This window comes from Hemitrygon akajei, chromosome 1 (genome assembly GCF_048418815.1).
Source record: "Hemitrygon akajei chromosome 1, sHemAka1.3, whole genome shotgun sequence".
Lineage (NCBI taxonomy): Eukaryota > Metazoa > Chordata > Chondrichthyes > Myliobatiformes > Dasyatidae > Hemitrygon > Hemitrygon akajei.
In genome coordinates, this window is record NC_133124.1 from 174487821 (window position 1) to 174503942 (window position 16122).

Here is a 16122-nt window from a genome sequence, read left to right on the forward strand (position 1 = left end):
AACCTTTAAATTCCTCAATCAAAATTAATTCCCTGAGACGGCCATAATCCTCGTCCACTATTTCTGCAGTGCACCAATGGTCCAAGAGCACCCCCTTCTCATGGGCAAACTCGGTATACGTCTGATTCCACCCTTTCCTTAAATTTCTGAACTTTTGTCTATACACTTCAGGTACTAGCTCATAACCCCAGAGAATGGCCGCCTTTACTTTGTCATAACTCTCCTCCTCTTCCTCCTCCATGGACAACACTGTATATGCCCACTGTGCCTTTTAACACACTTTGTAACAACGCCACCCACTGTGCTCTGGGCCACTTCTGATTCACTGCCACCTTTTCAAAAAGCAAGAAATAACTATCAACATCCGTCTCCTCGAACGGGGGTACTAACCTCAATGCCCGACTAACATCAAACCACTCCTCTCGGTCTGACCCCTGACCTCGTTGCTCTTGCTTTAACTTCATCTCCAAGTCATGTTTCCTCTGTCTCTCTGCCTCCCTCTCCTTCTCGGCCCTTTCCTTCTCCTTCTCAGCTCTTTCTTTCTCCTTCTCAGCTGCTTCCAGCTGTTTTAACTGAAGTTCATGCTCTCTTTGCTTCTCAGCTCTGTTCTGCTCCCTTTTCACCTCCAACTCCTTTAGCTGGAGCTCATGCACCCGTTTCACCTCTACCTCCTTCAGCTGGAGCACATGCTCCCTTGCTTTCTCAGCTGCTTCCAGCTGCTTTAACTTATTTTCATGTTCCAACCTTAATTTCTCCAACTCTAACTGAGCCATCCCACTAGATGGTACCTTTTCAGGGATATTTTCCAATACCTCAGCTGCAAACACATTCTTCTCAATGTAATACTGAGTTATGGCCCTTTGCACCTCCCGCTTTTTCATTGACAACCTCACCTCTGCGAGGTTTAACCCCTTCGCCAAATTTATCAAGTCTGATTTGGTGGCCGCCTCTAGCGCCTCCAGAGTCGGGTTTTCTATAAATTCATCCACGTCCATCTTTGCTGGTTTCCCGTCTGGCTACCCGCATACCAGATCCAAATTTGGACTTACAAGCCCGATTCACTGGCCTCCCAATTTGGTATCAAATCTCAAGACGAGAACCCCAATTTTGTTACATACCCCATAACTGTGTCACTTACCAGCAAAGATAGAGAGGTCAGTTGAAGTCTGATGGTACTATTTTTAAAAGTCTTTATTTATAAAGGGGCACAAAAATAAGATTAATACAAACATTCAGATAATATACGTCGTCAATACTCAATCTAAAAGCGCGGGTATAATAATAATAATCAATAAGAAATAGCTCTGTCGTTGTCTAGGGGATACTGTATTGTCCGATGGAAAAATAAAAGTCACTGTCATTCAAGCTGCAGCTCTTTGGGTTTAAGAGAGACGGTTTTAAACTTGCCCGGGTCTTTTATGAGGCCAATCCGTTGAGTCGGGGGAGTTGGTTCCCCGTTGTTAGTTCAAAGTCGTTTTCCGTGGTACCAGCCACCAGTTCCCAGGCAAGGGAACTTAACGCACATGGCTTCCTTCAAATGGCTTCCCGCTATTACGGGATCACTAGCGTTTCTTCTGGTGCCTCTGAGGGGGCTGTTCCTACAGAGCCCCTCTTTTATCCTGACTTGCAGGGTTGTAGATGTCAATCAGGTTGGGGGGATGATGCAATCTCTCCCCTTCACCCAGCCCACTCTTGCCTGAAGGCGTTCACGTAGCATAGGATCGCAATCCACAAATGTGTCTCCAAGAGACAATGGCTATGTCTCGTGACTTTACATCACCGGGGAACGAGGCATTCTGCACGTCTCTCTCTCATTTCCTGGGTCCCCTGACCCAACCCAATAGTGCTCTTATTATTCTCACAAAGGAGGGGGCTGCGGGCATAACAATATTGTTGCTTACCATCAGGGCCACGCCACCCACTTTACCTACTTTCCAATCTTTCCAATACACTGTGTATCCTTGGACATTTGGCTCCCAAATCATTAATGATCATTAATGATGATTAGTGATCATTAATGGAGAATGTGTGGAGCAGGTTAAGACCTACAAATATCTGGGAGTACAGTTAGACGAGAAGCTAGACTGGACTGCCAACACAGATGCCTTGTGCAGGAAGGCACAGAGTCGACTGTACTTCCTTAGAAGGTTGGCGTCATTCAATGTCTGTAGTGAGATGCTGAAGATGTTCTATAGGTCAGTTGTGGAGAGCGCCCTCTTCTTTGTGGTGGCGTGTTGGGGAGGAAGCATTAAGAAGAGGGACGCCTCACGTCTTAATAAGCTGGTAAGGAAGTCGTGGGCAAAGTACTGGAGAGTTTAACATCGGTAGCTGAGCGAAGGGCGCTGAGTAGGCTACGGTCAATTATGGATAACACTGAACATCCTCTACATAGCACCATCCAGAGACAGAGAAGCAGTTTCAGCGACAGGTTACTATCGATGCAATGCTCCTCAGACAGGATGAAGAGGTCAATACTCCCCAATGCCATTAGGCTTTACAATTCAACCGCCAGGACTTAAGAACCTTTTAAAAGCTATTATTAATGCTTTTTGAGATAGTGATTTAGATGCATATCATATTTTTTACTGAGTTAAGTATTGTATGTAATTAGTTTTGCTACAACAAGTGTATGGGACATTGGAAAAAAAGTTGAATTTCCCCATGGGGATGAATAAAGTATCTATCTATCTACCTATCTATCAATCACATCCATCATTTAGCCTTGAGTCGGTGATGCCCACAATGTCACATCTTTTAATATTAGGCTTTCAATATTCACTGTTTCAATGAGATTCCCCTCATTCTTGTAAACTCCAGTGAGTATCGGCCCAGAGCCATCAAACACTCCTCATACGCGCAAGCCCACAGAGACCTGCCTCCACTCACTCCGTGATCTCTTGCTCCGCAGACCTCCCGACAGGCCCAGCTCACTTTTTAAGACTGATTTGTTATCTTTTATTGTTTTGAAACTGTTGCACTGTTAACCATCTGTTTATCTTTAGATGCCCCACAGAATTTCTCAATCACTTCTACCAACAGCGTGAACAATTCCTGGGTGAATATGAAGGAAGGGATTCCTACATCGATCCTCTGCTCCGTCCAGAGTTTCCCAGCATCGAACCTGAGGTGGAGACATCTCGGGGTGACACTGAACACAACAAGTTCCAGCAACAAGCTGTGGCTGGTGTTTCCTCAAGTGACACCCCAGCAGGCCGGAGACTATCAGTGTGTGGCAGAGAATAAACACGGGACAGCGGAGAGGACAGTGACCCTCACTGTGGAATGTGAGTGTGTGGACATCGCCCAACAGTTCTCTCTAAATCTATTTATTGAGATACGGCGCTGAAAAGGCCCTCCAGGCCTTCGAGCCACACCGCCACCCAATTCACACAAAATGCCGGTGGAATGCAGCAGGCCAGGCAGCATCTATAGGAAGAAACACTGTTGACATTTTGGGCCAAGACCCTTCGTCAGGACGAATCATTTGCAGATTTCCTCGTGTTTGCCGCCCCGCAATTCCCTAGTTTAATCCTAATCTAATCACGGGACAGTTACACCAGCTTCACACAAGGAAATGTGATGCGTACACACACTGGATTACAACTGCAGAAGCACACATATATACAACACGTGCAAGTACACACTCAATTTACAGATGTGCCTCCAAGATGCGGACGTGTTATTAGACACAGATTTACGCTGACACGTTCCTCCTCACCCTCTCTCTTTGTTCTCAGTTTCTTTCACTCCCCCTGGATTAACCATTTCCCCATCGACCCTCAATTATTGCCCACACATTATTCCATCCCCTCCTCCAGCACACTCCCTTACTCCCCTCTCTCTCACCCCTCCATCTAGCTCATTCCCTCAGTGAAGCCACAGATATACAAGGCACACAAACACGTGATGACACACACATCAACATGTGACCATACATGATACACAACTTGTCCCAAACACGCATGTGCGGGAGAGACATACATATTAGTTTGTTTATTATCACGGGGTATCAATGCCGTGAAAACGAGCTTCTCACAGAAACAGCAGAGTTTCAATACAGACACGATGAACATGAATTAACATAATCTCAAATTAACATACATTTAATCAACAAAATAAATAAAACAATGTGGGTGGGTTCAGGAACCTATGACTGTGGAAATAAGTTGTTGTCAGACCACATATAGATGTTAAAAAGGCACACATACATGGATTTACATTTCAATGTAAGTGTACGCTGACGTGGTTCAAACATACATGTTCGTAGACATGAACACAAAACACAGTCCAACACTCTTACCTGGAGAGAGAGAATTGTATAGGACTCATTCAGACACACACACACACACACACACACACACACACACACACACACACACACACACACACACACACACACACACACACACACACACACACACACACACACACACACACACACTTTGGCCCTTACTGTGGGACAGGTTGATAGGTTGATCCCACCTGCATCACCTGCTTTCGCTCTGTCTGATCATCTGGGCTCAGCTTGATTTTCATGGAATATCAAGTGCCACAAACACCAGACACGGGACCCCGGTGATGTTTCTCTGCCCTCTCCAGAGACCTTCAGCACTTCCCCATGTAACCCATCACTCCCCACTTTACCTAACATGGGGGTGAGCAAGGCTGACCAACAGGAAGAATGAACTGACCCTGATATCCCACAAACCCAACCTCCCTCACCCCACCCATATCTCCGGTGTCCCACATCCACCACGAAATGGCCAAGATTATGATGAGCCATCGTTTGAAGCTTCCGACAGAATGAAGAAGTTGCGAGGATTAGGAAAGTTCCTTCTTGTTGTCCATGAGCCCAGCATCACAGTCATGGGTCCTTTTAATTTGCCAATTCCTAGATTAAAATATCCTAAATTGGTGTTGTTGCAAATAGAGAATAAGGTTACCAAAAGATTAGGTAGGACACAGATCAGATGCAGATTGGGGCAGAGAAGTGGCAGATGGAGATTAATTGCAGCACATGTGCAGTGTTACAGTTTGGAAGATCAGGTGTAAAGGGATAGGAACAGTTAATAGCAGGACCCTTAACAATGTCGATGATCAGAAGAATTTGGAGATCGGTGTTCATAGCTCTCAACAGTTTGATAGGGTGCGAAAGAAGGTGTAAGGCGTGTTTGTCTTTATGAGTTCCAGAGTTATGCAGTTACGTTAGAGTTGAAGTAAGTTTTGGTTAGACTCCATGTGAAGTATTGCATTCAGTTCTGTTCACCGCATTATAGGAACGGTGTAGAGGCTTTGGAGAGGGTGAAGAAGGGGATGACAGAGCAGGAGCAATAAGGAAAGGTTGGACATACAAATTGTTTTCTCCAGAGACTGGGTGGAGATATCAGGGCAAAAATAGACAGTCGATATCTTTTACCTGAGGTTGTAATGTTCAGTATTGGAGGCCACGCATTGAAGGCAAGAAGGCGTAAAGTCAAAGAAGATTCACAGGGCAAGTTTCCTTTTTATACAGCAAGCTGAGGGAGCCTGTAATGTTCTATCAGGGGTGGTGGTGAGGGTAGAGGTGTTTCAAAGGCACTAAGATGGACATATGAATGTGTAGGGAATGGAGGGATATGGACATTTTGTAGGCAGAATAGGTTAGCTTAGTTAATGATTTGGTTTCTAGAATAATTCTCTCACCATAACATCATGAGCCGCAGGGGCTGTTCCTGAGCTGTACTTTTCCACATTCTATGTACATTGGAACACATTGCAAAGGTGGAATGGAATTGATTATCAAAATCATTCAGGTGGTTGACACGTGGAATCTTGCTCTACACTGTGTGTTTTCATGCTTAACCCTTTATTTGTCTTTATTAGATACCCCACAGAATCTCTCAATCACTTCTACCAACAGCGTGAACAATTCCTGGGTGAATATGAAGGAAGGGATTCCTACATCGATCCTCTGCTCCGTCCAGAGTTTCCCAGCATCGAACCTGAGGTGGAGACATCTCGGGGTCACACTGAACACAACAAGTTCCAGCAACAAGCTGTGGCTGGTCTTTCCTCAAGTGACACCCCAGCAGGCCGGAGACTATCAGTGTGTGGCAGAGAATAAACACGGGACAGCGGAGAGGACAGTGACCCTCACTGTGGAATGTGAGTGTGTGGACATCGCCCAACAGTTCTCTCTAAATCTATTTATCTATTTATTGAGATATGGCGCTGAAAAGGCCCTCCAGGCCTTCGAGCCACACCGCCACCCAATTCACACAAAATGCCGGTGGAACGCAGCAGGCCAGGCAGCATCTATAGGAAGAAACACTGTTGACATTTTGGGCCGAGACCCTTCGTCAGGACGAATCATCTGCAGATTTCCTCGTGTTTGCCGCCCCGCAATTCCCTAGTTTAATCCTAACCTAATCACGGGACAGTTACACCAGCTTCACACAAGGAAATGTGATGCGTACACACACTGGATTACAACTGCAGAAGCACACATATATACAACACGTGCAAGTACACACTCAATTTACAGATGTGCCTCCAAGATGCGGACGTGTTATTAGACACAGATTTACGCTGACACGTTCCTCCTCACCCTCTCTCTTTGTTCTCAGTTTCTTTCACTCCCCCTGCATTAACCATTTCCCCATCGACCCTCAATTATTGCCCACACATTATTCCATCCCCTCCTCCAGCACACTCCCTTACTCCCCTCTCTCTCACCCCTCCATCTAGCTCATTCCCTCAGTGAAGCCACAGATATACAAGGCACACAAACACGTGATGACACACACATCAACATGTGACCATACATGATACACAACTTGTCCCAAACACACATGTGCAGGAGAGACATACATATTAGTTTGTTTATTATCACGGGGTATCAATGCCGTGAAAACGAGCTTCTCACAGAAACAGCAGAGTTTCAATACAGACACGATTAACATGAATTAACATAATCTCAAATTAACATACATTTAATCAACAAAATAAATAAAACAATGTGGGTGGGTTCAGGAACCTATGACTGTGGAAATAAGTTGTTGTCAGACCACATATAGATGTTAAAAAGGCACACATACATGGATTTACATTTCAATGTAAGTGTGCGCTGACGTGGTTCAAACATACATGTTCGTAGACATGAACACAAAACACAGTCCAACACTCTTACCTGGAGAGAGAGAATTGTATAGGACTCATTCAGACACACACACACACACACACACACACACACACACACACACACACACACTCACTCACAACACACACACACACACACACACACACACACACACATTTTGGCCCTTACTGTGGGACAGGTTGATCCCACCTGCATCACCTGCTTTCGCTCTGTCTGATCATCTGGGCTCAGCTTGATTTTCATGGAATATCAAGTGCCACAAACACCAGACACGGGACCCCGGTGATGTTTCTCTGCCCTCTCCAGAGACCTTCAGCACTTCCCCATGTAACCCATCACTCCCCACTTTACCTAACATGGGGGTGAGCAAGGCTGACCAACAGGAAGAATGAACTGACCCTGATATCCCACAAACCCAACCTCCCTCACCCCACCCATATCTCCGGTGTCCCACATCCACCACGAAATGGCCAAGATTATGATGAGCCATCGTTTGAAGCTTCCGACAGAATGAAGAAGTTGCGAGGATTAGGAAAGTTCCTTCTTGTTGTCCATGAGCCCAGCATCACAGTCATGGGTCCTTTTAATTTGCCAATTCCTAGATTAAAATATCCTAAATTGGTATTGTTGCAAATAGAGAATAAGGTTACCAAAAGATTAGGTGGGACACAGATCAGATGCAGATTGGGGCAGAGAAGTGGCAGATGGAGATTAATTGCAGCACATGTGCAGTGTTACAGTTTGGAAGATCAGGTGTAAAGGGACAGGAACAGTTAATAGCAGGACCCTTAACAATGTCGATGATCAGAAGAATTTGGAGATCTGTGTTCATAGCTCTCAACAGTTTGATAGGGTGCGAAAGAAGGTGTAAGGCGTGTTTGTCTTTATGAGTTCCAGAGTTATGCAGTTACGTTAGAGTTGAAGTAAGTTTTGGTTAGACTCCATGTGAAGTATTGCATTCAGTTCTGTTCACCGCATTATAGGAACGGTGTAGAGGCTTTGGAGAGGGTGAAGAAGGGGATGACAGAGCAGGAGCAATAAGGAAAGGTTGGACATACAAATTGTTTTCTCCAGAGACTGGGTGGAGATATCAGGGCAAAAATAGACAGTCGATATCTTTTACCTGAGGTTGTAATGTTCAGTATTGGAGGCCACGCATTGAAGGCAAGAAGGCGTAAAGTCAAAGAAGATTCACAGGACAAGTTTCCTTTTTATACAGCAAGCTGAGGGAGCCTGTAATGTTCTATCAGGGGTGGTGGTGAGGGTAGAGGTGTTTCAAAGGCACTAAGATGGACATATGAATGTGTAGGGAATGGAGGGATATGGACATTTTGTAGGCAGAATAGGTTAGCTTAGTTAATGATTTGGTTTCTAGAATAATTCTCTCACCATAACATCATGAGCCGCAGGGGCTGTTCCTGAGCTGTACTTTTCCACATTCTATGTACATTGGAACATATTGCAAAGGTGGAATGGAATTGATTATCAAAATCATTCAGGTGGTTGACACGTGGAATCTTGCTCTACACTGTGTGTTTTCATGCTTAACCCTTTATTTGTCTTTATTAGATACCCCACAGAATTTCTCAATCACTTCTACCAACAGCGTGAACAATTCCTGGGTGAATATGAAGGAAGGGATTCCTACATCGATCCTCTGCTCCGTCCAGAGTTTCCCAGCATCGAACCTGAGGTGGAGACATCTCGGGGTCACACTGAACACAACAAGTTCCAGCAACAAGCTGTGGCTGGTCTTTCCTCAAGTGACACCCCAGCAGGCCGGAGTCTATCAGTGTGTGGCAGAGAATAAACACGGGACAGCGGAGAGGGCAGTGACCCTCACTGTGGAATGTGAGTGTGTGGACATCGCCCAACAGTTCTCTCTAAATCTATTTATCTATTTATTGAGATATGGCGCTGAAAAGGCCCTCCAGGCCTTCGAGCCACACCGCCACCCAATTCACACAAAATGCCGGTGGAATGCAGCAGGCCAGGCAGCATCTATAGGAAGAAACACTGTTGACATTTTGGGCCGAGACCCTTCGTCAGGACGAATCATCTGCAGATTTCCTCGTGTTTGCCGCCCCGCAATTCCCTAGTTTAATCCTAATCTAATCACGGGACAGTTACACCAGCTTCACACAAGGAAATGTGATGCGTACACACACTGGATTACAACTGCAGAAGCACACATATATACAACACATGCAAGTACACACTCAATTTACAGATGTGCCTCCAAGATGCGGACGTGTTATTAGACACAGATTTACGCTGACACGTTCCTCCTCACCCTCTCTCTTTGTTCTCAGTTTCTTTCACTCCCCCTGCATTAACCATTTCCCCATCGACCCTCAATTATTGCCCACACATTATTCCATCCCCTCCTCCAGCACACTCCCTTACTCCCCTCTCTCTCACCCCTCCATCTAGCTCATTCCCTCAGTGAAGCCACAGATATACAAGGCACACAAACACGTGATGACACACACATCAACATGTGACCATACATGATACACAACTTGTCCCAAACACGCATGTGCAGGAGAGACATACATATTAGTTTGTTTATTATCACGGGCCATCACGGGGTATCAATGCCGTGAAAACGAGCTTCTCACAGAAACAGCAGAGTTTCAATACAGACACGATGAACATGAATTAACATAATCTCAAATTAACATACATTTAATCAACAAAATAAATAAAACAATGTGGGTGGGTTCAGGAACCTATGACTGTGGAAATAAGTTGTTGTCAGACCACATATAGATGTTAAAAAGGCACACATACATGGATTTACATTTCAATGTAAGTGTGCGCTGACGTGGTTCAAACATACATGTTCGTAGACATGAACACAAAACACAGTCCAACACTCTTACCTGGAGAGAGAGAATTGTATAGGACTCATTCAGACACACACACACACACACACACACACACACACACACACACACACACACACACACACACACACACACACACACACACACACTTTGGCCCTTACTGTGGGACAGGTTGATAGGTTGATCCCACCTGCATCACCTGCTTTCGCTCCGTCTGATCTTCTGGGCTCAGCTTGATTTTCATGGAATATCAAGAGCCACAAACACCAGACACGGGACCCCGGTGATGTTTCTCTGCCCTCTCCAGAGACCTTCAGCACTTCCCCTTGTAACCCATCACTCCCCACTTTACCTAACATGGGGGTGAGCAAGGCTGACCAACAGGAAGAATGAACTGACACTGATATCCCACAAATCCAACCTCCCTCACCCCACCCATATCTCTGATGTTCCACATCCACCACAAAATGGCCGAGGTTATGATGAGCCATTGTTTGAAGCTTCCGACAGAATGAAGAAGTTGCGAGGATTAGGAAAGTTCCTTCTTGTTGTCCATGAGCCCAGCATCACAGTCATGGGTCCTTTTAATTTGCCAATTCCTAGATTAAAATATCCTAAATTGGTGTTGTTGCAAATAGAGAATAAGGTTACCAAAAGATTAGGTGGGACACAGATCAGATGCAGATTGGGGCAGAGAAGTGGCAGATGGAGATTAATTGCAGCACATGTGCAGTGTTACAGTTTGGAAGATCAGGTGTAAAGGGACAGGAACAGTTAATAGCAGGACCCTTAACAATGTCGATGATCCGAAGAATTTGGAGATCTGTGTTCATAGCTCTCAACAGTTTGATAGGGTGCGAAAGAAGGTGTAAGGCGTGTTTGCCTTTATGAGTTCCAGAGTTATGCAGTTACGTTAGAGCTGAAGTAAGTTTTGGTTAGACTCCATGTGAAGTATTGCATTCAGTTCTGTTCACCGCATTATAGGAACGGTGTAGAGGCTTTGGAGAGGGTGAAGAAGGGGATGACAGAGCAGGAGCAATAAGGAAAGGTTGGACATACAAATTGTTTTCTCCAGAGACTGGGTGGAGATATCAGGGCAAAAATAGACAGTCGATATCTTTTACCTGAGGTTGTAATGTTCAGTATTGGAGGCCACGCATTGAAGGCAAGAAGGCGTAAAGTCAAAGAAGATTCACAGGGCAAGTTTCCTTTTTATACAGCAAGCTGAGGGAGCCTGTAATGTTCTATCAGGGGTGGTGGTGAGGGTAGAGGTGTTTCAAAGGCACTAAGATGGACATATGAATGTGTAGGGAATGGAGGGATATGGACATTTTGTAGGCAGAATAGGTTAGCTTAGTTAATGATTTGGTTTCTAGAATAATTCTCTCACCATAACATCATGAGCCGCAGGGGCTGTTCCTGAGCTGTACTTTTCCACATTCTATGTACATTGGAACACATTGCAAAGGTGGAATGGAATTGATTATCAAAATCATTCAGGTGGTTGACACGTGGAATCTTGCTCTACACTGTGTGTTTTCATGCTTAACCCTTTATTTGTCTTTATTAGATGCCCCACAGAATCTCTCAATCACTTCTACCAACAGCGTGAACAATTCCTGGGTGAATATGAAGGAAGGGATTCCTACATCGATCCTCTGCTCTGTCCAGAGTTTCCCAGCGTCTAATCTAACATGGAGACATCTCGGTGTCACACTGAACACAACAAGTTCCAGCAATGAACTGTGGCTGGAGTTTCCTCAGGTGACCCCCCAGCAGGCTGGAGTCTATCAGTGTGTGGCGGAGAATGAACACGGGACAGCGGAGAGGGCCATCACCCTCAGTGTGGAGTGTAAGTGGATGCATTGCTACATCTCTAAGTACAAATGCAAAGTCAGTGGACTATTTATCCTTCGATACACAATACACACTCAGTGGCCACTTTATTAAGTACCTGCACACCTGCTCGTTAATGGAAATATCTAATCAGTGAATCATGTGTCAACAACTCAATGCATAAAAGCATGCAGATATGGTTCAAGAGTTTCCGTTGTTGTTCAGACTAAATATTGGAATGGGGAAGAAATATGATCTAAGTGACTTTAACCAGGGAATGATTGTTGGTGTCAGACAGGGTGGTTTGAGTACAAAGTCCAAAGTACGATTTATTATCAGAGTACATACATATCACCACATACAACCCTGAGATTCTTTCTCTGCAGGCAGCCTTAGGAAATCTATAGAGCAGTAACTGTAAATTGTAAACATCAGGAGCTGCTAACTGTCAACAAACTGTGCAAATGCAGATATAAATAAGTCTTAGTAAATAACAAGCAAGAAATAACTATACAGACTCCTTAAATGAGTGTAAATATCACCTTTTACTCAAGAGTCTAATGATTTCAGAAAATGTTCATCTCTGGAGTTTACAGGCACAATAATCTTTAGAATTTACAGAGAATAGCGTGAAGTACACATAGAAAAAAAATTCATTGAGCAGCAGTTCTGTTGGCAAAAACACTTTGTTAATGAGAGACACGAGGAAATCTGCAGATGCTGGAAATTAAAGCAACTGTTATGTGTGAAGCCAAGTACAGCTGCAGAACGGATGCTGCTAATAAGAGAGAGATAAAAGAGAGCCATCTAAAATGCTAATGAGAGATCAGGGAGAGCCATTTAAAATGCTAAGAGAGAGATAATGAGAGAGACACACATAATTCAGTATTTTGGCGTCTGCACTGATACTGCCATGGACAATTGCTTTGACAACTGCTCGTTAACACACCTGCGGAGCCAACAGGAAGTGGTGAATAAAAACACAAAATGCTGGCAGAACTCAGCAGGCCAGACAGCATCTATGCGAGGAGGTAGTGACAATGTTTCGGGCGGAAACCCTTCACAGAAGTGGTGGAGTTTGATGGACAGGTGATACCCCATCGGGGGTGGGGGGATAAAATAGCGAGTTTGCCAAGACACGGGCAGACACGCCACGAGACCCTGAAGAGAGCATTGTGCCCCCACAAGTCGGTGGGAGTTTGGAGGACCGATTCGCGGGAATCGGCCAGAGGCTCACAGGGTGTAAAGGCACGAACGGTGCGGACCTGTTGTGTGTCCACCCTTGGCTGGCTGACGGGTTTACCAGGGAAGAACGGTCGCATCTGGAACGGAGGGGTCATGGTCGGTGACTGCAATGACCACAACAAGACAAGGACAAGAACAATCCCTCTCTCCCTCTCTCCCCCACCCCCCAATGGTACCACAACAACTACCTCGAAATACACTAAACTGAACTCTGCTTCACTTGAAGACTGATCATTTACCGCTAGACATCGATAGAGCTTGGCTGATTGGTTTAAATTCCCGTATCTGATTTGGTCGTGAAAAAAACAGCAGAAATGGAGATTGAGGAATTTTTAAAGGCGACAACTTGGAGGCATTAGAGGATGCCAAGAAATCAGACTTGGTGAATATTGCAAAACGGTTGAATCTTTTGAAGGGGAAGTAGGCAATGAGGAGATCGGAGATACAAAGAACCATCGTTGAGTATTATGTATCTAAGGATGTGTTTCTTGAAGGGGACCTGGAGATGGTGTCTGAGAGCAGGCCTGGTGGGGCTGCGATTCAGCTGCAGATGGAAAAATTAAGGCTCGAGCATGAGTTACGAGTAAAGCAGCTAGAACGGGAGGAGAGGAGAAGGAGCAAGAAAGGAAGCTTGAGCTGGAGAAGTTAAAGATAATGCGAAAGGGGGGCCAAATGCCGGATGATGCACCATCAATAACTCTCGGAGACGTGAGGCAAGATATAGGCTTTTATTGGCTGGAAGAAAGAACAAGCAGCAAGTGACCACCACACAACATCCTGGAGACTGAGGAAGGGGCTGTGCCTCCAATCGCCTTTGTACCGGAGTCTGTGGGAGGAGCCACAGGAGCAGTCAGCGGGGGGTGGGCGTGTCCAGACAGGTATATGTAGTTCACCACACCGGACCAAGGTGGATGGTTCAAGGCGACCCAGGAGGTTAAGTTGGTTCCCCCATTTGAGGAGACCGATGTTGATCGGTACTTTCTACATTTCGAAAAAGTCACTGTAAGTCAGGACTGGCTGAGGGATAAGTGGGCTGTTTTACTCCAGAGTGTGCTTAAGGGGAAGGCCCAGCAAGCTTACTCAGCGTTGTCAGCAGAAGATGCAAAGAAGTATGATGTGGTAAAAGAGGCTGTACTCAGGATCTATGAGTTGGTCCCAGAGGCATACCAGCAAAGGTTCCGGAATGTGAGGAAGCAGTGGAACTGCATGTATTTAGAGTTTTCCCGTGAAATGCAAATGTATTGTGAGCATTGGTGCACCTCGAAAGGGGTCACTGGGGATTATAACAAACTCTTACAACTAATGCTGATTGAGCAGTTTAAAAGTTGTGTCCCTGAAGGTATGCGGACCTATCTAGATGAGAAAGAGGCTGAAACCTTAGCCGCGACTGCTAAGTTAGCGGATGAGTACGCGTTAACACACAAAACCAAGTTTACCCCGAGTAAGAGCTACCAGAAGGGTAGTGGAGAGGGCAGAGAAAGTCCACCGGCTGAGCCAGAAAGTAAGCCGGGGACTAGTGAGAAGGGTAAGGAAGACGGGACACCTTTGTGGGAAAGCTGGTCATATTGTGTCTAGGTGCTTTGCTCTGAAGAAGGAGAGGGCCAGTGGATGTAGTGTACCTGGACTTCCAGAAAGCTTTTGATAAAGTCCCACATAGGAGATTAGTGGGCAAAATTAGGGCACATGGTATTGGGGGCAGACTACTGACATGGATTAAAAATTGGCTGGCTGACAGGAAACAAAGAGTAGTGATTAACGGGTCCCTTTCGGAATGGCAGGCTGTGACCAGTGGGGTACCGCAAGGTTCGGTGCTGGGACTGCAGCTGTTTACAATATACATTAATGATTTAGATGAAGGGATTAAAAGTAACATAAGCAAATTTGCTGATGACACAAAGCTGGGTGGCAGTCTGAAATGTCAGGAGGATGTTATAAGAATGCAGGGTGACTTGGACAGGTTGGGTGAGTGGGCAAATGTATGGCAGATGCAGTTTAATGTGGATAAATGTGAGGTTATCCACTTTGGTGGCAAGAAGAGGAAGGCAGATTACTATCTAAATGGAGTCAAGTTAGGAAAAGGGGAAGTACAACGAGATCTAGGTGTTCTTGTACATCAGTCAATGAAAGCAAGCATGCAGGTACAGCAGGCAGTGAAGAAAGCTAATGGCATGCTGGCTTTTACAACAAGAGGAATTGAGTATAGGAGCAAAGAGGTCCTTCTGCAGTTGTACAGGGCCCTGGTGAGACCACACCTGGAGTGTTGTGTTCAATTTTGGTCTCCAAATTTGAGGAAGAACATTCCTGCTATTGAGGGAGTGCAGCGTAGGTTCACAAGGTTAATTCCCGGAATGTCGGGACTGTCATATGTTGAAAGTTTGGAGCGACTGGGCTTGTATACACTGGAATTTAGAAGGATGAGAGGGGATCTGATTGAAACATATAAGATTATTAAGGGATTGGACACGCTGGAGGCAGGAAGCATGTTCCTGCTGATGGGTGAGTCCAGAACTAGAGGCCACAGTTTAAGAATAAGGGGTAGGCCATTTAGAACAGAGATGCGGAAGAACTTTTTCACCCAGAGAGTGGTGGATATGTGGAATGCTCTGCCCCAGAAAGCAGTGGAGGCCAAGTCTCTGGATGCATTCAAGAGAGAGTTAGATAGAGCTCTTATAGATAGCGGGGTCAAGGGATATGGGGAGAGGGCAGGAACGGGGTACTGATTGTGTATGATCAGCCATGATCACAGTGAATGGTGGTGCTGGCTAGAAGGGCCAAATGGCCTACTCCTGCACCTACTGTCTATTCTCTATTGTCTATTGAGACAGGGAAAGGAAAGGTGACCACGCCCACGGGCTGTGTTAAGCCGGTTGAAATGCCGTTAAAAGAGGAGGAGCTAAACCGAGTTCAGGAGGGGTGTGAGAAATTCCTTTCAACCGGGTTGGTATCTGTGAAGGAGGGGTCACCCCCAGTGCCAGTAAGAATCTGGAGAGACACTGGGGCTTTTCAGTCCTTAATCCTAAACAGAGTGTTGGAATTCAATAGTGAGACAGATAC

The 16122-nt window shown here is 45.4% G+C and overlaps 1 protein-coding gene across 4 annotated transcripts in view; it reads left to right on the forward strand.

Annotated features, from left to right (window-relative positions):
* The window catches only part of LOC140732382 (sialoadhesin-like), a 237986-nt gene that overhangs the window by 200082 nt on the left and 21782 nt on the right, over nt 1-16122 (forward strand). For 3 of the 4 annotated variants that reach the window (XM_073054980.1, XM_073054953.1, XM_073054963.1), the window contains exons 11-14: nt 3003-3284; nt 5863-6144; nt 8708-8989; nt 11558-11839. In XM_073054980.1, coding sequence (XP_072911081.1) covers nt 3003-3284; nt 5863-6144; nt 8708-8989; nt 11558-11839 — 1128 coding nt within the window. The remainder of the gene's footprint in view (nt 1-3002; nt 3285-5862; nt 6145-8707; nt 8990-11557; nt 11840-16122) is intronic. The other variant, XM_073054972.1, reaches the window with a different exon arrangement.